This window comes from Hypanus sabinus, chromosome 15 (assembly GCF_030144855.1).
Source record: "Hypanus sabinus isolate sHypSab1 chromosome 15, sHypSab1.hap1, whole genome shotgun sequence".
NCBI lineage: Eukaryota > Metazoa > Chordata > Chondrichthyes > Myliobatiformes > Dasyatidae > Hypanus > Hypanus sabinus.
The window spans coordinates 48,980,009-49,003,475 of record NC_082720.1 but is presented as its reverse complement, the minus strand read 5'-3'; the positions used below and the strand labels follow the sequence as shown (position 1 = coordinate 49,003,475).

General features: G+C 38.5%; 1 protein-coding gene across 1 annotated transcript in view; it reads right to left on the bottom strand.

Moving 5' to 3' along the window:
* LOC132405222 (protein FAM13B-like) overlaps nt 1-23,467 on the bottom strand; it is a 118,174-nt gene that overhangs the window by 58,302 nt on the left and 36,405 nt on the right. The window contains exons 5-11 of the mRNA XM_059989911.1: nt 20,767-20,909; nt 19,103-19,144; nt 14,036-14,204; nt 9,822-9,928; nt 5,963-6,020; nt 2,259-2,406; nt 969-1,055 (exon numbers count right to left, since the gene is read on the bottom strand). Of these exons, the coding sequence (XP_059845894.1) occupies nt 969-1,055; nt 2,259-2,406; nt 5,963-6,020; nt 9,822-9,928; nt 14,036-14,204; nt 19,103-19,144; nt 20,767-20,909 (754 nt within the window). The remainder of the gene's footprint in view (nt 1-968; nt 1,056-2,258; nt 2,407-5,962; nt 6,021-9,821; nt 9,929-14,035; nt 14,205-19,102; nt 19,145-20,766; nt 20,910-23,467) is intronic.

The window sequence follows — 23,467 nt, the reverse complement described above, 5'->3', positions numbered from 1 at the left end:
AAGAGGATAATCCAGATGATCACAAACCAGGAATCATAGATAAACTGGGGGACCTACTCCCTATTAAAGTCCAGAAGTGTGGTGTTCAAATTAGATGACTTTGACCTACACAAGAAATCAGGATATGAATTTTCTAAAGCTATCAGGGATGCCAAAAGACTATACCAACCCAAAATAGAGTCCCAGATCAGCCATCAATTGTTGACAGGACTTGCATGCTATAACAAAGGCAGGCATCATCGTTGTGCTTACCTTCCTGATGAGCTTAACATATTCTATGCATCTCTGAACAGCAAGGAATTGAAATATCACCACCCAACCCAACAGCTTCAAATGCACCAAAATCTGGAGACACTGTTCTGGAGAGTGAACCCACTGAAAGCAACAGGCCCGGATGGTATCCCAGACCACATCCTTACATCCTGCACAAATCAGCTAGCGTGGGTATTTGGAGACATTTTTAACCTTTACCTGCTGCAATCTGAGGGTCCCAGTTGCTTTAAGAAGAGCACTATTATCTCCAATACTAAAAACAAGGTAACATCCCTTAATGTCTACCACCTGATGGCTATGATACCCACCATCATGAAGTGATTCCAGAGGCATGCAATGACTCCCAACATCCCAATTTTAATCCACTTGCAATGCATTTGCCGCTGAAACAGATCTGTTCCTGAAGCTCTTTCCAAGGTTCTACACTTATCTCTGGAGCATCTTAGACGGCAAAAATACCCAGGCCAGACTACTGTTTATTCATTACAACTCTGCTTTCAATTCTAAGCAAACTCATCTCCAAACCCCTAAGCCTGGGACTCTACATTTCCCTTTGCAACTATATACTTGATTTCCTGACCAACAGCCTGTAATTAGTAAGACTAGGCAGCAACACCTCTGCCATGATTACTCTCAACAATGATGTTCCACAAGACTGCATCCTCAACCCCCTACTCTGCTCCCTGTACACTTACAATTGCATAACCAGATTCTGCTCCTTAGCCGTCTAAAAGTTTGCAGATGATACCACTGTAGTAGTCTGTATTTCAGATAACGATGAGCTGGAAAACAAGGAGAAAAGAGTGCCGAGTGACATGGTGCCTTGACAACAGTCATCCCTCAATGTCATCAAAACAACAGAGCTGGTCATTGCCTTCATAAAAGGGGGGTGGGGGGCGAGTTTCAAGTTCCTCAGACTGGACAACACCTATTGGTTATTGTGGTCCAACCATGTCGACGTCATTGCTGAGAAAGCTAACTAGTGCCTCTACTCTCTCAGAAATCCAAAGTAATTTGGCATGTCCTTTTTGTCTTTCAATTTTTATTGGCGCATCAAACAAAACATCCTATGCAGATGCATCATGGTCCTGCCCAAGAGCACTCACAAGAAAAGGGTGGCACAACAGCAGAACAATTGGCACAATGCTTTATAGTGCTAGTTTTAAGATTGGGATTCAATTTCCCCCCCCCCCCCTTCCCCCACTGCTTTTAAGGAGTTTGTACATTACCTTTGTGATATGTGGTTTTCCTCCCACATTTCAAAGATGTATAGTTAAGGTTAGAAAGTTGTGGAAATGCTATGATAGCGCCGAAAGCATAACAACATTTGAGGGGCTACCAAGCACAATCCTTACTGATCTGATTTGACACAAACTATGCACTACTCTGTACATTTCAATGTACACGTGTCAAATAACTGCAGAGAATTGTGGACACAACTTAGCATGTCACAGTAAAACAACTTCCCCTCCATGGAGTCCGTGTACAGTTTTCACTGCCTTAGCAAAGTAGCCAGGATATTCAAACATCACACCCATACCCAACATTCCTCCTTGCCCCCTCCCATCAGTGATACAGAAGTCCAAAAGCATGACACTACAGGCCCAAGCTTCTATCCTGCTGTTACAAGGCTAACGAATTGCTCCCTAGTAGGATAAGCTGAACTCGATTTTACGATTTACCTTGTTGTACCCTTGCACCTTATGTCTACCTGCACTATCTCTGTACTGTAATACTTAATTCTGCACTCTTGTTGTCTTACCTTGTACTACCTCAATGCAATGCTGCAATGAATTGATCTGTATGGATTGCAAGATTTTCACTGTACCATTTACAAGGGACAACAACAACCTAATTTACCTAACGTGGTCAGTTTGACAATTAAATGAAAAACTGAGACAAGGTCTTAATCATCCAACCACCCACCAAATCAATGCAATGTGCGCATCATCTTAAATTCTTAAATTTTCTGAAAATGCAATTACCTTCCCAGTTACTTGTCTCAGTCACACTCTTCAGATCAAGCCGAGCAATTTCTGGGCGCATTCTGTTATCCCGAGTAGAAACTTCTAGATTTTTTGGCATATTAGACTCTCTATTAGCATTGAAATCATAGATCCCAGAAAGCAGTTTCTGAAAAAGAATATGGTAACAATAATTTTATTTAACTGTTAACTATTTATTAATAATTAGATTATTAAGATAGTCAGTTGAAATAAAGCATTCTAAAGCGATTTCAGGGCTGACCTGATTTCTCCTAGCGCACTTGGTCTAATCAAACACTCACAGGTATATACTCTTGAAGTGAAAAAAAATGCTCAGATTGTATATTGCTCTGCAGGAATTTGGCATAATTCCTTATCCCTGCTGGCATTTCCCCAATAGTGAAATCCCCCAAAGCTTAGTATAAAGTGGCTGCCTGCTTACCACACCACTCACCCTGCCCCACCAAACGCAAATCACACACACTCCAAATTCCACTATGGGGGAAATTCATTACTGTGGAAGTGCCAGTTTCCCAGCACAATAGCAGGAAAGACAGAAGGTCATGCCTAGTTCCTGGCTAGCAACTGTCAGTACCACATCCCTTCATGCTGTAATAACCCTTTTTATACTTAGCATATTGTCAACACTTCAGTGAGATACCAGTACAGGCAGTCCCGGATTACAAACGAGTTCCTTCCTGAGTCCGTCTTTAAGTCGGATTTGTACGTAAGTTGGAACAAGTACATCTGGGTATTATCTAGCGTCAGTTACCGTAAATTCCGGACTATAAGCCGCTACTTTTTTCCCACGCTTTGAACACTGCGGCAACACTGCGGCCTATACTACGGTGCGGCTAATGCAAGTTTTTTTTTCATGCCGCCAAAAACATTTTGCCTCGTAACAGTAGACCAATAAAATTGATGAGTAGTTCACAGAGGTCCAATGAAATTGTACGATAAATCAAGCGCACTTTCACAATTAAATTATTATAAATCAGTCATTTGTACTCACCCTCATCAACATGGAGAACACTCGAAGAAAAGCATATGATGCAGCTTTTAAGTTAAAGGCGATCAATCTGGCGGTTGAAGAAGGAAATCGAGCTGCTGCACATAATCTTGGCATAAATGAATCGATGGTGAGACGGTGGAGACGCCAGCGTGAAGAACTGAGTCAATGCAAAAAGACGACAAAAGCTTTCAGAGGTAATCATAGCAGATGGCCCGAACTTGAAAACTTTCTTGAAGACTGGGTTAACACACAGAGAGCAGGCGGCCGCGGTGTTTCCACCGTGCAGATCAGACTGAAGGCTAAAGCAATCGCCACCAAAATGAAAATCGAAGATTTTAGAGATGGGCCATCGTGGTGTTTTAGATTTATGAGACGAAAAGGCCTGTCCGTCAGGGTACGCACGACTCTGTGTCAGCAGCTCCCTCCCGACCACGAGGAACAACTTGCTAACTTCCGCACATTCACTCAAACAAAGATAGCGGAGAATTCCATCCGGCCAGATGATATCATAAATATGGATGAAGTACCTTTGACGTTTGACCTGCCTCTCACTCGGACTGTTAATAAAAAAGGTGACTCGTCCATCACACTAAAAACAAGTGGCCATGAGAGAACGCATTTTACTTGTGTTCTGAGCTGCACAGCATCCGGACTAAAGCTTCCACTGATGGTGATTTTTTAAGCAGCTGACAATGAAAGTTCAGTGAAAGCTGCCATCAAGAGTACAAACTCAATTCCAGCTGTGATTCCTGGGGGCACCACGAAGTATTTGCAGCCACTGGACATCAGCGTGAACCGGGCATTTAAAGTGGCGCTGCGCGTTGTGGGAGGCTTGGATGACGAGCGGCGAGAAATCCTTTACCAAAACAGGACGCATGCGAAGAGCATCTTTAACTCAAGTCTGCCAGTAGATCCTAAATACGTGGGGCGGTGTCACAACTTCCACCATCACCAGCGGGTTTCGAAAGGCTGGACTGCTGCGTGATGAAGAGGACCGCGTGCGCTCAAGTGAGAGTGACAACGAAGAGACTGAAGTGAGTGACGAGATCCTTAGGTTTTATTCAATTCGGACACTGAAGGACTTTGATGGTTTTAGTGCGCAGGAGGAAGATGAAGAAGGCGATCAATAACTTTTCCTGGTAGGCTGCAGTATATATATTTTTTTTTAACCAGTCGTTAGGAGATATTGGAATGTTGTTCGTGCACTGTTCAGTAAAAAAGTATATGCAATGTAATTTGTGTGTTACCGATACGTATGTATATTTAAAAGTAGCTGTGTTACAGGCACTGTTCGAAAAAAAGCATTTGCAATATATATTTGTTTATGTTACCATACGGATTTAATTAAAAGTTAAAAAATCCTTACGTGTAATATCTTTCTGTGTAAATATCTCATATTACAACATGGGACACCTGCGGCTTAAAATCCGGTGCGGCTTGTACAAGTACAAAATTGATTTTCTTTCTAAAATTAGAGCGTGCGGCTTTTAATCAGGTGCGCTCTGCAGTCCAGAATCTACGGTAGTCAAACGTTTGTCTTAGTATATAGTAATATTTAACCTTTCTATGCATATTAAACACTTAAGAAATGTATGTATTTCAATAATTAAACCATTGCGTTGCTTAGTAATAATTGTAGCTTTCATCGAGGCAGGGCCTTTCACATGCTCCATTATTCTTACTTTATCCTTTAAAATTGTTCCGATCTTTGACCAACTGTAGCCTAACGCTTTTCCAATGACCGATGGCATTTCACCTCTTTCCGATCGCTTTATTATTTCCACTTTATTTTCAATCGTGATCATTTTCCGTCAATGGAGCTGAAACACTGTGGATTCAGCAGCAGTGAGCACCCCCGGGTCCTAAAGTCCATCACACTGAGACAGGTTAAATGGACAATGGTGCTGACTGGAAAAGGCGGGGGCTCAGGGTGTATCTTGCTAAGAAAAATTTAAGCCAAATACAAAGTTATTTTATTGGCAATGTTAATGGCAATGACTTAAAATGGTGAACAGCATCATGATCCGACTTAAAATGGCAAACAGCATTCTCCTTCCTCGGTTCATAAGTACGAGTCATTTGTAAGTCGGACGTTTGTAACTCGGGGACTGCCCGTATACAGATTCACACTGGTATCTCATTTGGGCAAAAATATTTTGGAAACCGAACAATATCATGCTGCTGCTACTTTATTGCATCTTTAGTGCAAAAAACTTCTATGCCAAAGAGAACCTGCAGGATCCAGTTCATCCAACAAAAGAATTTTGAAATATATTACTTTACCAAGCTATATATTAAATTCATAACTTTTCTTTATTTTGCAATGTTGCTATTGTTTGGCTCACTTTTGGCTAAAAGAAGCAATAGCATGCGATGTATAGGAATTCTCAATTTTCCATTGGATTCAAGACTTTATGATAGTTCTAATTCAAATCTGGTACTTTTCTTAATCCTGCTTCAAATCAATCACTACTTCTAATTACAATATTCTCAAAAAACAACTGTACTCACCTACCTTGGTAAACCAAACTATATAAGCAAACTATATTCCTCTATTTGCTGCTATTTAAATAATTAATAATTATGAAACAATTATTTAAGACAAACAATAAACCTACTCTGAACATTTTAAGTTGAACATCATGCAAAAAAATCACTGTTATATAAAACTTCGCAAAATGTTGTTACTCACCAAAGTTAATTTTGAAGAATTATCCACTCTAATTTCAGAAAGCGAAGTACATTGTTCCCTGCATAGACAAAAACATTTCACATTTTGTCTCTGGCTCGCTTTCAAAAAGTTTTCCAAATAACAGCCAAACAATAGATTGCACAAATATTGTTTAAAATTCATCTCACCATAATGTACTATTCTAAAAACCAAGATGGGACATTAAAGCATAAATAATATGAAACTGAATACAACTTAAACACTCAGGACTACATGTTCGAAAGTAAACTAGCTAAAATGTCTCGAAGTTGTCAATTTTCCACATAAATATCAGCTGACAACTTTAATTATTTGAAAACAAGTTGGAAATAATGAAACAAAATATATTTTCAGAATATTCAGTTCATAATATGTTTCGGTGCAGCTTATAGACCTAAAGATAAACCAAAATAATTCAATTAAACAGGCCTACTGCAGACTACTAAAATTAAGACACAGATACAGAAATCTGGAGGAACTCAGTAGGTTGAGCACTTCCAAGGAGTTGACCCAATCTCTGCAGCACTTGAGATTGCAGAGACTGTTTGAGAGTTGCTAACAAATGCATAGTTTTGAGGGTATTAATAGGGCAAATGCAAGCAAGCTTTTTCTACAGAAGCTGGGCGAGACTAGAACTGGAGGTCATGGGTCTGTTAAAAATGATAGGCGAAATATTTAAGGGGAACCTGAGGGGGATCTTCTTCACTCAGTAGTGTGAATTTTAACAAGCTGCCAGCTGAAGTGGTGGATGAGGGTTCAATTGCAACATGGAAACCAGAATGCAAGAGCAGCTAGTGAAATGGTTGCAAGCAAGGTTAAAGAACTTAGAACATGGATCAATTATGATATTTTAGCCATTACTGAGACTTGCCTGCAGAAGGGACAAGACTGGCAGCTCAATCTTCTGGACTTTCGCTGTTTTGGACGTGATAGAGTGGGAGGGATTAAAAGGAAAGGGACAGCATTACTAGTTTGGGAAAATGTCATGGCATTTCTGAGACAGGGCAATCTGAAACTATATGGCTGGAACTGAAAAATAAGAAAGGAATGACAACATTAATGGGATTACATTATAGACTGCCCAATAGTCAGTGGGATTTAGAAGAACAAATCTGTCGGGAGATCACAAATAATTTCAAGAAACATTAAGTTGTGATAGTAGGTGACTTTAACTTTCCAAATATTGACTGGGAATCCCAAACTATGAAAGAGCTGGATAGGAAAGACTGTCAAGTGTGTTCAGGAAATACAACTGTTTCAGGAAATTTCAGGAGGAGGGGGAGGAGGAGCAGGGGGAGGGGGAGAATAGCAGGTATAGGCGGAGAATAGCAGGTATAGGCAGCAATGAACAAATGACGTACATGAGGAGTACCAGAAATGCAGGAGATCACTCAAGAGGGAAATCAGGAGGGCCAAAAGGTTTTATGAGGTTACTCTAGCAGACCAGGTGAAGGAGAATCCCAAGAACTTTTACAGACACATTAAAAGTAAAAAGGATAGTAAAGAACAAACTGGTCCTCTTCAGGAGATTGTACATTCTCCCTGTGACTGTGGGTTCCTCCGGGTTCTCAGTCCACAGTCCAAAGATGTACCAGTTGGTAGGTTAATTGGTCATTGTAAATTGTCCCATAATCAGGCTAAGATTAAATTGGGAGATTGCTGGGTGGCGTGTCTCAAAGGGCTGAAAGGGCTTATTCTACTCTGTATCTCATTTTTTAAAAAATCATCTATGCACAGAGCCAAATGAGATGGAGGATTTTTTGTATCTGCATTTATTCAGGAGATCGACATGTTGTCCAGAGAAGTAAGGCAAAACAGCAGTGGGGACCATATACAGACTGCAGCGGAGGAGGAACTAGCTGCCTTCAGGCAGGTTACTTATTTATAGCAACCCATCTATTTAACTTTGGCCTAATCATCGGACAACTTACAATTACCAATCAACTTATTAATCGGTATGTCTTTTGAATGTGGGAGGACACCTAAGCACTCTCAGTAAGGATACACAAACCTCTTACAGATAGCATCGGAATTGAACTCCAAGTTCCGATGCCTCCAGCTATAATACTGTTGTGCCAACCTCTACACTACGGTGGTGCTTAGTGTGGATAAATCCTCAGGAACTGACAAGGTGCTTCCTTGGACCTTCTGGAAGGCTAGTGCAGAAATTACAAGGGCCCTAACAGAACTATTTTAAATGTTCTTAGCCACAGATGAGCTGCTGGAGGATTGGGGAGTAGCTAATGTTGTTCCATGGTTTAAGAAAGTCTCCAAGAATAAGCAAGTAAATTATGGGCCAGTGAACCTTATGTCAGTAGTGGATAAATTACTAGAAAGTATTCTAAGGGAACAGATATTTAAGTGTTTAAAATAAACAGAGACTGATTACAGATAGACAACATAGTTTTGAGCATGGAAGGTCGTGTCTAACCAATCTTTTAGATTTTTGCGGAGGTTACGAGGAAAGCTGATGAAGGAAAGACAGTGGAGTTCATGGACTCTAACAAGGTACTTTGGCAAGGTCCTTCATGAAAGAGACCAAGATGATTTAGTCACTTCAATCACTCAGGATGAGGTAGTAAATTGGATTCAACATTGGCTTTGTGGGAGAAGCCAGAAACCAGTAATAGATAATTGACTCACTGATTGGAAGCCTGTGACTAATGGTGTGCCGCAGGGATACAGATGCTGCCTGTCATCTGTATCAATGATCTGGATAGTAACTTGGCAAACTGGATCAGCAAATTTGCAGATGACATCTAGACTGTGGGTGAGGTGAACAGTGAGGAATGCCATCAATGCTTGCAGCATGTTCTGGACCAGCTGGAAAAATGGACTGAAAAATGACAGATAGAATTTAATGCAGACAAGTGTGAGCTGCTGCATCTGGGAGGACAAAACAGTAAGCACTGAGAAGTGCAGTAGAACAGAGAGATCTGGGAATACAGATCATATTTCCTTGAAAGTGGATGCACAGATAGACAGGGTAGTAAAGACAGCTTTTGGTATAATACCCTTTATTAATCAAAATACTGAGTACAGGAGTTGGAATGTTATACTGAAGTTGTACAAGACATTAGTGAGGACTAACCTGGAGTCTGGTGTGCAGTTCTGGTCACCTCCCTTTTGTTATATCAATGAGATGAAACAGTATAGAAAAAACTTACAAGGATGGTGCCAGGCCTTGATGACTCGAGTTCAGCCTTTTGCTGAATAGGTTAGGACATTACTTCCTGGAGTATTGGAAAATAAAAGGTGATTTGATACAGGTATATAAAAATATAGTGGTATGGATAGGGTAAATGCAGGCAGGCCTTTCCCACAGAGGTTGGGTGCGACCAGAACTAAAAGTAATAGTATAAGGTTGAAAAGTAATAGTACCAGGTTGAAAAATGAAACATTTAAAGGATAACCTGAGGGGGAATTTCTTCACTCAGAAGGTGGTGCAACTGTGGAATAGGTTAGCAGCAGAAGTGGAGAATGTAGGTTCAATTTTACCATTTAAGAGAAGCTTGGATAAGTACATGGATGTGAGGGATATGTAGGGCTATCATCTAGATGCAAGTTGCTTGGACCAGACAGAATAACAGGTTGGCATGGATGAGATGGACCAAAAGGTTGTTTCTGTGTTGTAGCACTCTATGACCCCAAAGATGCTGTAATAAATTCCTCTAGCAGTTTGTGTTTTGTTACTACAAAGTACCATCTCTTCCACTAATGTAAAAAGACCTACAATATATATTAAGATAGGTACAGTTGTATTTGTGATCTTGTATACAAAGTACAATTCCGTACTTTATGAAAAGTATTTTTAAAATATTTAAAAACACAAACAAATTACCTTTCTTCTTTATTATTGTTTTCTTCATGTGCAATTGGCTCATTGTCCAGGCTTTCTTCAGGCACATTCACGAGTGGAACTTTGGGAAGAGAATAGCTTTCCGCAACCTACAAGACCCCAAAATTAAAGAAACTAATTAAGTCCATCCCGAGACTTATGTATACATTATCTGAAAGATGTGTACATCTTTCACAAGTAGAAGCATCTCTTGGCAAAACTTATGAATTGCTGTAAGCCTGCTTGCTTCAGCACTTAACACATAAATCCAAATTATTTTTGAAGATACACTTCAATGTGATTCTATTAAATATGAAAAACTGTCAGTTACAATTTTCTCTGATCGAGACTTGTTCAGCTATCAAGAGACCAGCAACCATCAATACCAGCAATCGTTTGATGGCAGATTCAAATATATGTGCAAATGTAAATAACTGTGCTTCCCCATCTGAGAAAGAATGTAAGTGTAATCCAAAAACAGCTATGTCGTCAAATAGCTATTTGCTTCATTGATTTTTGCCAATAAGATTTGATAAGAAATCACTTAATACATTTACCATCATCTGATTTTCCAATTCGCAAAGAAATGCTGTGATAGATTTTAGACTGATTTTGAAATTTAAATCACAATATCTAGCTAATATGTCAAACATGATTGGGTTCTATATTAAAACATCTATCAAATGATAAATCAAACTGAATTGCCTCAAGTCTTTTCCCACTGATTGAGGAACGACAAATGGAGTCTAATATGAATATTACAAGGTTTGCATTATGGGAAGCCAAATTAGGGTACCATTTTCATAGTGAATGGGAGAGCCATTACCACTGTTGTAGAACAGAAGGACCTGGTAGTACAGCTACCAGGAAAGTGGTGTCACAATTACATGGCCTGGTGAATAAGATTTGGCACAGTGGCATTCATCAGTCAAGGCACTGAGTTCAGAATCTGTGCTGTTATCTTGCAATTGTACAAGAAATTTCTGAAACTATTTCTAAAATACTGTGTTCAGGTTTGGCCTCCTTGCTATAGAAAAGATGCAAAGGAGACTTACAGGATTATCACTAGTACTTGAGGGACTGAATTGTGGAGAGAGGTTGAACAGGTTGAGACTTTTGTCTTTGGAGCTTAGGAGAATTATGATATAGCAGTATATAAAAATCATGAGGGGCCTAGATAGGGTGAATGCACTTTGTCTTTTTTCTAGGGTTGGAAAATCCAGAACCAGAAGAGCACTGAGTTCAGAATTTGGAATATCATGTTGCAGTTGTACAAGACATTTGTGAAACCATGTGTAGAATACAATGTCCAGTTTTGGGCTTCCTGCTATAAGAAAGCTGCAGAAGAGATTTACAGGATGGCTACTAGGACTTAAGGGACTGAATTATGAAGAGGGGTAGCTGCTGAGGAACAGGAAGCAAATCATATTTACCAGTGCCTTGTCATTGACTTTTATTATTGTGTGGTGCCAGGAAATTAGCAGACAATCTTTATTTTGCGGATGCCCAGCATACAGGTCTCCATCTCATGTGCTTGAGTGAATGTGTCATTTGCATACTGCAGCTCAGTAACTGTAATTGAGCTGATCTTGGTTTTGCAGAAAAGGTGATGTACAGTAGGTTGAACAGTTTTTCCATCTGTCCTGGCGACTAATGATATCAGCAGAAAGCTTGTCATGATAAGACTGAAAACCATTGGGCCAATTATATACAGTGGCATGGAGAAGTTTGAGCACCCCTGGTCAAAATTTCTGTTACTGTGAATAGCTAAGCAAGTAAAAGATGACCTTATTTCCAAAAGGCATAAATTAAAGATGACACATTTCTTCAACATTTTAAGCAAGATTACTTTTATTTCCATTGCTTACAGTTTCAAAATAACAAAAAAGGAAAAGGGCCCAAAGCAAAAGTTTGGGCACCCTGCATAATCAGTACTTAGTGACATCCCCTTTGGCAAGTATCAGTTTGTAAACGCTTTCTGTAGCCAGCTTTCCATTCTTGTTTGGGGGATTTTCGCCCATTCTTCCTTGCAGAAGGCTTCTAGTTCTGTGAGATTCTTGGGCCGTCTTGCATGCACTGCTCTTTGGAGGTATATCCACAGATTTTCGATGATGTTTCGGTTGGGGTACTGTGAGGGCCATGGCAAAACCTTCAGCTTGTTCCTCTTGAGGTAGTCCACTGTGGATTTTGAAGTGTGTTTAGGATCGTTATCCTGTTGTAGAAGCCATCCTCTTTTCACCTTCAGCTTTTTTTTTTAAAACGGACGGTATGATGTTTGCTTCCAGAATTTGCTGGTATTTAATTGAATTTATTCTTCCCTCTACCAGTGAGATGTTCTTCATGCCACTGGCTGTAACACAAGCCCAAAGCATGATCAATCCCCCCCCCCCCCTGTGCTTAACAGTTGGAGCGGTATTCTTTTCATGAAATTCTGCACCCTTTTCTCCAAACATACCTTATCTCATTGCGGTCAAAAAGTTCTATTTTAACTTCATCAGTTCACAGGACTTGTTTCCAAAATGCGCCAGACTTGTTTAGATGTTCCTTCACAAACTTCTGATGCTGAATTTTGTGGTGAGGATGCAGGAAAGATTTTCTTCTAATGACTCTTCCATGAAGGTAATATATTTGTGCAAGTGTCTCTGCACAGTACAACAGTGCACGACCGCTCCAGAGTCTGCTAAATCTTCCTGAAGGTCTTTTGCAGTCAAATGGGGTTTTGATTTGCCTTTCTAGCAATCCTATGAGCTGTTCTCCGGAAAGTTTTCTTGGTTTTCCAGACCTCAACTTGACGTCCACCGTTCCTGTTAACTGCCATTTCTTAATTACATTACCAACTGAGGAAACGGCTACCTGAAAACACTTTACCATCTTCTTATCGCCTTCTCCTGCTTTGTGAGCACCATTTTATTTTAAGTATCAGAGTGCTAGGCAGCTGCTGAGAGGAGCCCATGGCTGCTGATTGCTGGGACAAGGTTTGAGGAGTCAGGGTCTTTATAAAGCTTTGAAATTTGCATCACCTGGCCTTTCCTAACGATGACTGTGAGCTAGCCACAGCCCTAACAAGCTAATTAAGGTCTGAGACTTAGGTAAAAGTTATCTGAGAGCTCAAATCTCTTGGGGTGCCCAAACTTTTGCATGGAGCTCATTTCCTTTATTTCACTCTAAAATTGTACAAAACAAAAATAATACACTAATCTTGCTTAAAATGTTGAAAAGAATGTTTCATCTTTAACTTTATGCCTCTTGGAGATCAGTTCATCTTCTACTCACTTAACTATTCACAGAAACAGAAATCTTGGCCGGGGTGACCAAACTTTTGCATGCCACTGTAGCTTTGTACAACACCAAGGCAGCATATATTGTAGACACATTTGTTATAATCAGTCTGCATGTCATTATGATGCAGGTCTGAGGAAATGACAAAGTTTTGCAAGGAGTCAAATTTGAAAGAAAATACTAGAGTCACTCTTAGTTGCCTGAATCAAGTGCTTTTGCAAGGTCAATAGGGCCACAGTGTTTGATACTGTCCCCTGAATCTTTCCTTAAGTTGCCAGTGAAGATAACATTCCTAGACCCTCTAGATGGATTGAAATCATGCTAAGACTTGGGAGGCAGAGATGGTCATGGGGTAAAACTAAGTGTTTCTAGAAAGTATGCAAAAGCAAGTGTGTCATCTTCAGGAAATGTCACCAAGGGAAGGCAGCTTTGCAAGAAATAGGACAGTAACAATTCTCAACTCCCCAGTAATTAATGTTACATCATTTTCCACACTTCAGAATCAGGTTTAATATCACCAGCATATGTCTTTTTTTAAGTGTTGTAGCAACAGTATAATGCAATACATGATTAATATAGGGGCAAAACTGAATTATGGTAAGTGTATGTGTATATTAAATAGTTAAGTAATGCAAAATCGTAATTTTTTTAAAAATGTAGTGAGGTTCAATGTACATTTAGAAATCAGATGGCAAAGGGGAAGATGATCCTGAATTGCTGAGTGTATGCCTTCACACTTCGGTACCTCCTCCCTAATGGTAACAATAAAAGGACATGTCCTGGACATGTTTTGTCTAACTTTTATCCCATCCTGGTGAAAGATCACCAATCTGAATTGCTAGTCCCATTTTTCTCTCTTCCTAGGTTGTATGATCTAAGTATTTCCAGCATTCAACTTCACAATTAATTTCATAAAATACCTACATCTTTATACTTACATTTTCAACACTTTGGTGCAAATGAGTCCCAAGTACTTCCAATGTACAATTATGTAGTGAATTCTCCTGATCATCATCACCCAAACTATCAGTACGCTGCAAAGTATCTGAAAGGGCTATTTTGCTAACACTGGCATTGCAGCTATTATTCTCTTCAGTGAAATCTTCCCTAGAATGTAAAAAAAGAATCAAATAAACTGCATGCAGGTGACAGAAAATTGTTCTTCTTTAAAATCAGGTGCCCAATTCTTTCCCAAATCTACAGAATATAACCATCATGGTAGAGACTGGACAAACTAATTGCATTGATGCAAAATGCAAATTGAAAACTTTTTTTTTAATATAAAAGATATTAATTTGATGACAAATAGCCTCTGACAATCAAGTCCAGCTCCTGGTCTTCACCTATGGCTTAATTACTGAGCCCAGCAGAACAGTTTCTAATGACAGGAGAAGGGGTAGGGGCAAGCTACTGGCACCTTAAAACCAATCACTTTGGGTAGATGGGACTCATCAACCATGGTTGGCAGTTCATCTCTGAATTCATTCTACTACTTCAATATTAATACCCAACGATTGGACCTTCTGAAAGAACCTTCTGATCTCAAATCTCCACTGCCTTGCAGCTATACTCACTCATGGGGAAGGCTTTGAGAATAAACCCCCAAAGGAAAAATCCAGAGCTGGAGTCCTTAATGCAGTCCAACACTGAGTTCAACATTGACTGGCAACTCCTGAAATGCTGCTGGTGCCAAACTGTATTGGTCTCTGCCATTCCTTTGGGTTCATCAGATGCACAAAGAAGGAGAGCTTGCTACATGGGCAATAGCTTGCTCTCCATATTATACAGCCCTGGCTTGCTTATCTAGACAACTAGGGCACAACATCCATGGTTGACCCTAAATGACTGAGGCCTCATCATCAATTTGATGTTTAATCTAAATTTTCGGCAAAAAGTTAAAACTGAGCTCAAAGGAAGGGAGAATGGGATATAGTTCAGATTACTGTTACATTCTAATTTGATGCTGACTACCGACATCCTCAGGTTTTGTTGACATATCATTCAATACTTCCTTTAGCATTGATTAGCCAAGTAGAATTTATTCAAAATAATTAAAGAAAAATACATAATTTCCTGACATACAAACCGAAGTGAAATTATGTGGACGCAATTTGCAAATTTCTCCAATTTCACATGATTTATTTAGATAAAAATCAGACTTTTAAATAAATAGTTCAGATAAAACATATCAATATACTTCTTGGTAGTAAAGGGATAGTGCAAGAAAATGGCATCAAAGTAGATCATCCATGAGATAGATAAATGGTGACGAGATCTCAACAGTTCAAATGGCCTAACACTAATTTCAATATAATTATGGAGAAGGATAGGTCTGGACCCAGATAGGTGAGATTTTTGATTGGAGAAAGGCTAACTTTGAGGAGATGCAAAAGGATTTAGAAGGAGTGGATTGGGACAATTTTTTTTAAGGGAAGGATGTAATAGAGAAATGGAGGTCATTTAAAGGTGAAATTTTGAGGGTACAGAATCTTTATGTTCCTGTTAGGTTGAAAGGAAAGGTTAAGAGTTTAAGAGAGCCATGGTTTTCAAGGGATATTGGAAACTTGGTTTGGAAAAAGAGAGAAATCTACAATAAATATAGGCAGCATGGAGTAAATGAGGTGCTCAAGGAATATAAAGAATATAAAAAGAATATTAAGAAAAAAATTAGAAAAGCTAAAAGATATGAGGTTGCTTTGGCAAGTAAGGTAAAAATAAATCCAAAGGGTTTCTACAGTTATTGGATAGTGAGGGATAAAATTGGTCCCTTAGAGAATCAGAATGGACAGCTTTGTGTGGAGCCAAAAGAGATGAGGGAGATTTTGAACAATTTCTTTTCTTCGGTATTCACTAAGGAAAAGGATATTGAATTGCGTAAGGTAATGGAAACTATGATGATTAAAGAAGAGGAAGTACTGGTGCTTTTAAAGAATATAAAAGTGGATAAGTCTCCAGGTCCTGACAGGATATTCCCTAGGTCCTTGAGGGAAGTTAGTGTAGAAATAGCAGGGGCTCTGACAGAAATACTTCAAATGTCATTAGAAACGGGGATGGTGCCGGAGGATTAGCGTATTGCTCATGTGGTTCCATTGTTAAAAAAGGGTTCTAAGAGTAAACCTAGCAATTATAGGCCTGTAAGTTTGATGTCAGTGGTGGGTAAATTAATGGAAAATATTCTTAGAGGTGTTATATATAATTATCTGGATAGACAGGGTCTGATTAGGAACAGTCAACATGGATTTGTGCGTGGAAGGTCAGGTTTGACAGATCTTATTGAATTTTTTTTGAAGAGGTTACTAGGAAAGTTGATGAGGGTAAAGCAGTCTATATGGACTTCAGTAAGGCCTTTGACAAGGTTCCACACGGAATGTTAGTTAGGAAGGTTCAATCATTAGGTATTAATATTGAAGCAGTAGAATGAATTCAACAGTGGCTGGATGGGAGATGCCAGAGAATAGTGGTGGATAACTGTCAGGTTGGAGGCTGGTGACTAGTCGTGCGCCTCAGGGATCTGTACTGGGTCCAATGTTGTTTGTCATATACATTAATGATCTGGATGATGGGGAGGTAAATTGGATTAGTAAGTATGCAGATGATACTAAGATTGGTGGCGTTGTGGATAATGAAGTATGTTTTCAAAGCTTGCAGAGAGATTTAGGCCAGTTAGAAGAGTGGGCTGAAAGATGGCAGTTGGAGTTTAATGCTGATAAGTGTGAGGTGCCACATTTTGGTAGGACTAATCAAAATAGGACATACATGGTAAATGGTAGGGCATTGAGGAATGCAGTAGAACAGAGTGATCTAGGAATAATGGTGCATAGTTTCCTGAAGGTGGAATCTCATGTGGATAGGGTGAAGAAAGCTTTTGGTATGCCGGCCTTTATAAATCAGAGCATTTGTAATGTTAAAATTGTACAAGGCATTGGTGAGGCCGAATTTGGAGTACTGTGTACAGTTCTGGTCACCGAATTATAGGAAAGATATCAACAAAACAGAGAGAGTACAGTGGAAATTTACTAGAATGTTACCTGGGTTTCAGCACCTAAGTTACAGAGAAAGGTTGAACAAATTAGGTCTTTATTCTTTGGAGTGTAGAAGGTTGAGGGGGGACTTGATAGAGGTATTTAAAATTATAAGGGGGATAGATAGAGTTGGCGTGGATAGGCTTTTTCCATTGAGAGTAGGGGAGATTCAAACAAGAGGACAAGAGTTGAGAGTTAGGGGGCAAAAGTTTAGGGGTAACACGAGGGGGAACTTCTTTACTCAGAGTGGTAGCTGTGTGGAACGAGCTTCCAGCAGAAGTGGTAGAGGCAGTTCGATATTATCATTAAAAAAAAATTGGATAGGTATATGGACAAGAAAGGAATGGAGGGTTATGGGCTGAGTGCAGGTCAGTGGGACTAGGTGAGAGTAAGCGTTCGGCACAGACTAGAAGGGCTGAGATAGCCTGTTTCCGTGATGTAATTGTTATATGATTATACTCTTATTTCTGATTACTATACAAACCCATTCAGTTTGACTTGCATCTTGATAGCTCTTTATCTTTATTTTAAACATACTGTACATGTCAAAAAATTTCTAGAGTCACAACAACAATCCACACAAAAGCCATTATAAAATGTTAGTAGGCAAAAGAAAACCTTTCATAGCACATGCTCATTCTTAGGATATACAAAGGACTTTAGCAGGGAATTAAGTAGAGAAGTAAAGAGAATTAGCCTCCTCCTTTACAATGAGAAAAATAAACTTTTCTATAAAATGGGAGATAAAAGAATAACATGATCAAATCTTCCTCATGAAGATTTGATCATTAGCTATTCAAAATGGCAACCTTCTCTGAACAATGGTGCAACTTCAATGTAATATGCCTCTTCATAAGTTTTAGGTGGACTGTAGATATGTCTCCCAAGCTGGAAGTTAAGCAAGTCTCAGTTTTACAGAACACAGGAAGCTTACAAACTTACTGCTATCCAATTACATGAACATTCTCATCTCACTCACTATGGCCCTCATTCCCACACTCCCCATATGCTGCACAACTGTTAAACTGACCAGGCCCCCATTTACCACCCTTCCTTTAATTTCACTGGGTTCACTGAGAGAAAAAAAATGTTATATAACTGAACATTGAATTAAAAATATGTTGGGATAATAATAGGACTTGTATCAATCATCCAGAAAATCTGATAGTCTCACACCACTGAAGTCCTAGTGCACTGATTACCTTTTACCATATGAAGATTGTAATTGTAATTTCAATAATTTAAATGAAACCATTAACACTAGACTCAGTCCTCCATATGTGCTTTCTGTATAAATACAAGCAAGACAAGCTTTTCACTGCAGCTCAGTACATGGGACAATAATAAACCAAATTCCAATTCACCAGTGCCCTAAAAATCAAAACCTGCAATCATTTTGTATTCAATTACCTAGACAACTTATTAATTACTGTATCTGCTAGCCAACCCCTTGTGAATCACACAGACCTCTGCAATCACACACCATTTGGATAAATGTGCTTCTTTATGTTTCCTGCCAAAAAGTAGAATTTGGTATTTTCCCTAAATTATAATCAATTTGTCAGACCACTGGCTCTTCATCTTAACTTCTCACTGTCTATTTGTGTCTTCATTGTGTCCACCTTACAGCTTACCTTCCTACCAATCTTTGTCTCATTTGTAAATTTAACAAGAATTGCTTTAGTCCCTTTATTTAAATCACATATCAATTATAAATTTATTATTTTCCTTCCAAGACATTTCAAAATAGACTTCCTGGTTCCTATAATGAGAGTGGTCAATTGAACCAAATCAGAAATATCAGAGGTCTAATCATTCTGAACAGCTGATTTAAGTTAAGGTGGCAGCAGGAACATTAACATTAGTGTCAATTTCAAGAAAAGAAAATTCAGGAATTCCTACTCTTTACCCCTTAGGAGCAAATAAAACATGAAAAGTATTTGTAATTAGGGTTGTTAGGCTACAAAAATGATGAGTACTTACTCTGCAGGTACAGTCACTTGGTTGACAGAGGAACCATGAGCACTGCAAGAGAAAAGTACAGGGAGTAGGGAAATCGTGCAAAAATGCACAGAAATTGTAAATTTACAAAGAATCCTAGTAATCCTATTAGATTATTGTAGGAAAATAATTCCATTTTTATAGCAATTCTCTTAAGGCTTAGTTCATCAAATGGCTCTTTGGGCAAAGAAAATCCCTGTTTTTTTGAGTCTGTAACACTGGAAAGTTAGCAAATAATTTAGGAATAGAATTCAGTATTGACAGAGACAAATTACAAACTTATATGCTTTTATATACCTGAGGAATAAATATTACCAGAAAGAAATTCCAAGCTCTATCTTGAATACGGCTACAGGTCCCAAAGGGAACATACAACTATGCTTCTACATTTTAATCTGACTCAAAGCCTCCAAATTGTGAGCATCCCTCAAAACTTTAAGTACCAGCCCAGACCATGTCCATCCAAGCTTTTACAATATTTGTACCCAAATCAGTGCTACTTATAATAATGTTGTTAAATGTATGTTTATAATAGGCAAGCAAATCATCCTATCATCCATTCAGAAAAGAAAATACAAATATTAATTTTCACCGAGGAATTTAACATTCACTGATGGTTCAGATGGCAAAACAATAACATAAATTGCTGTGAATGGTACATGAAACTGTATTGCATATTATTTCCAAATCAACTCACAGGTTGTCTCCATGTTACAGCTTTTATGAACTGTCTGCAACACAAATTGAACATCTGTATGCTTACTCAGCCAACAATAGTAGTTTGCTGTCCTCTTGACAATACCAAATTAAACATTTACATTTGGGCAATACTGATCACCACCCATACTTTGCAAATTAAGTAAGGTGTTACTGGACGTTCACCACATTAGTTCTCATTTACCACCTTTAATTATATCCAGGTTTTCATATAATTAACATCAGGTTCATCAATAAAAAGTTACCTAGAAGTTTTATGAATGGGTGAGTAATCTGTTTATAATGCTTATTAATATGTTCCTTTAGTGAAAATGATGTTTAACATCTAACATATTTTTCTTTGTTGGAATATGGAGTTTATTTCAAGAACCACCTTAAAGCAATGCTCAAGACTATTACTTTCCTTAAATCCTTAAACACTTGCAGTAACCATATAAAAATGTTAACAGAATTCATCTTTAGTCCATACTAACAATTTTCCCTCAACCTATACTGCTGTATTTGCAGAAGAGAAGAATAAAATGCACCTGACTGAATTATCAGTAGAGATGGTAGTTTATAGAAAGCAACTAATGTAAACACTACACTAATAGACAGTATATTACTACACTGAATCAGGAATTTTAGCTTTATAATGGCACAAATCTAAAAAACTTGATAGTTTGAGCTCAGATGTGAACACTGCACACAGAATTCCTCAAGGAAGGCACAGATGAATACAGCCTTAATGCAGGGAAATAGGATTAGTGTAAATGAGTAAACAGGTCACCATGAATATGGTGGATCAAAGGGCTTGTTTCTTTGCTGTGTAACCATTACTTTCCCTAGAGTTGTACATCAATTCCAAATCAGAGGTGAAAAAGAACAAAAGCACAATATACACTGATGTACACTGATATATTCCAGATGATAAGTAGATAATAATTTACCTTGTTGACAAAACAATATTGTCAGATTCAATTATATTCTTGGTCACCAGCAAATGCTCAGTGTTCACCATCAACAACATCCTCTCTTTAGGAAGTTCATCAGTTTGCCCAGCTTTATTGCTTTCTTCACATGATTCAGTAACCTGAAATTTCAAAACATAATACTAGCATAATGGAAAAAACAAAGCTAGTGGCATATTGAGCCAATGTTCCTCTGAAAGAAAAGATATTTTCAGTAGCCAAGCCTTCTGATAGATTCCTACAACCTCCAAATAAAAAAAAATACTACAGAAAGGTAACATAACAAAAAGTAGTGCTAATTCCAGATAATGCTGACCAAATGCTTTGGCATAAAGCCAAGTGGCATGATGTCATGATAACAATCCTTTCCTCAATGCCAACAAAGCAAAAGAGCTGGTTATTGATTACAGGAAAGGATCCACTGGATGTGCTCCTGTTTACAACAGTGATGAGGAGAAGAGGGTTGAGTGAACATCTTCCTCTGAAGGCTAGAGTATTTCGGCACATCCTTTCTGACCCTTAAAAAATTTTAACTGATGCATCATAGAAAGCATCCTATCCAGATGTATATACAATTTGATATACCAAGTGCACTGGAAAACACTACAAAAAAAAAAGCAGCCTCCATTCCATGGACTTTGTCTACACTACCCATTACCTCTGTAGATCAACCAATATAATCAAGCCTATCCACTTCATTCTCTCCTCTCCGCATTTCCATCAGGCATAAGATACAAAAGCCTGAAAGCATGTATCACCAGGCTCTAGGGTAGCTTCTAGCCTGCTGTTAATGACTATTTAACAGTCCCTAGTACGATAAGATGGACTCTTGACCTCACGATCTTTCTCCACTGCACTTTCTTTGCAACTATAAGACTTAATTTTGCATTCTATTTTTGCTTATCCCTTGTAATGCATTGGATGTGATGAAATGATCCATATGGTTTTCCAGGGTTTTCCACTGTACTTTGATATATGTGACAACAATAAACCAGGTAACTGGAAAGGTACACAAAAGAGCACAATCACAATTATTCTGAGGCACAGCCAGTAATGCAACTGCCTTAAGAGCTCTAGCAACCCCAGGTCCAATCACAACCTCTGTTACTGTGTCTGAGTTTGTACATTCTCACAGGTTTCCACCAGGTGCTCTAGTTTCTTTGATATGGGTTGGTAGGTTAATCAGCCACTTCAATTTACCCCTACTGTGCATGTAAAGGGTAGAATCTAGGAATCGTAAAAATAGGATTAACACAGTATTCAAGTAAATGGATGTTTGATGGTCATCCATTGATGAATGGATGTGCACTGAAGGACTCGCTTCTGTACCTTATGTCTCTAACATTCTATAAATCACAACCTACAAATAGAGTGAAGAAAATTTAAAACATGTAAAGGAGGATAGGGTTCTGGTAGAACCTTTATAGGCCTGAAAGCCAATTAAAATTTGAATTTTTATTATTGCAGTATTGTTTACATTAATAATCTAATTTTAAATAATGCCAGTGTATGGAACATTTCAGTACTTTAGAAACTCCAAACAAGGAAAGTTGTTTCCACCAATAGGAAACAACTATGGGAACTGGGGAACATGGCCTCAAGATTCAGGGTAAAAGATTTAGGTCGAAGATAAGGAGAAATTGCTTTTCCTCAGAGAGTAGTGATTCGGTGGAATTATCTATCCAGGGAAGCAGTCACGGCTACCTCATTAAATATACGCAAGACAGATAGATTTTTTGCATAGCAGGAATATTAAAGGTTAGGGGGAAAAGGCAGGAACATGGAGCTGAGACCATGGCTAAATCAGTCACAATCTCAATAAACGGCAGAGCAGGCTCTAGGGGTCTGATAGCTTATTACCATTCCTATTTCTTCTATAAAATGCAAACTACTACTGTTGTTTACAAATAGGTAAAAAAGGGGATGGGAAGAGATGCCATCAAGATAATAGTACTGAGACACAATCAAAGATAAGCTTGGACAAAAAGATGCTTCCATAATTATCTTTAAAATGGAAAAATGATGAGAAAATAATATCCTATTAAATGGGCTCTATTAAGGGATTTTTGTCAGAAACAGGACAAACAAAGAGGCAAAATATTCAAATAATTAGAGGCAAGAAACATGGGGCAGCAGGAAATTGTAAGTGGAACAACGCCTTAGAGGAATTCATTAAAACAAGTACTATATTTGCCCCTGACATACCAAGTAGTCTAAGAACCCATGCAAAGAAATATAGTGCCCTGTAAAAACATAGCCCCCCACAAATATTTTCACATTTTTACTGTCTCATTTTCTAAATTTAAAATATATTGGAGGACTTTTTTGATCTAATCTATAAAACTCTGTGCATCATGTCAAATCAAAAGAAAAATTCCAAAACTTGTCAACAATTTACTAAAAATAAAAAACAAAATTATAAGGCTGGAAAAGTATTCATACCCTTTGTAATTACTATGCTAACTTTCCTCGGATGCAATATATTACCTTACCAGCTCACCCAATGTAGAAAATTAGAGGATTACCTGTTTTCAATGAACTCAGAATAAATACCCCCTAACTCTGTAAGGTTCAACAGTGTGGTAGATTTTCAACATTCCATACCAATGAAGACAAAAGAGCGTTCAAGACTTCATGAAAAAGTGGGATAAAGTGTGAAACCACAGCCACACGGGCTAGG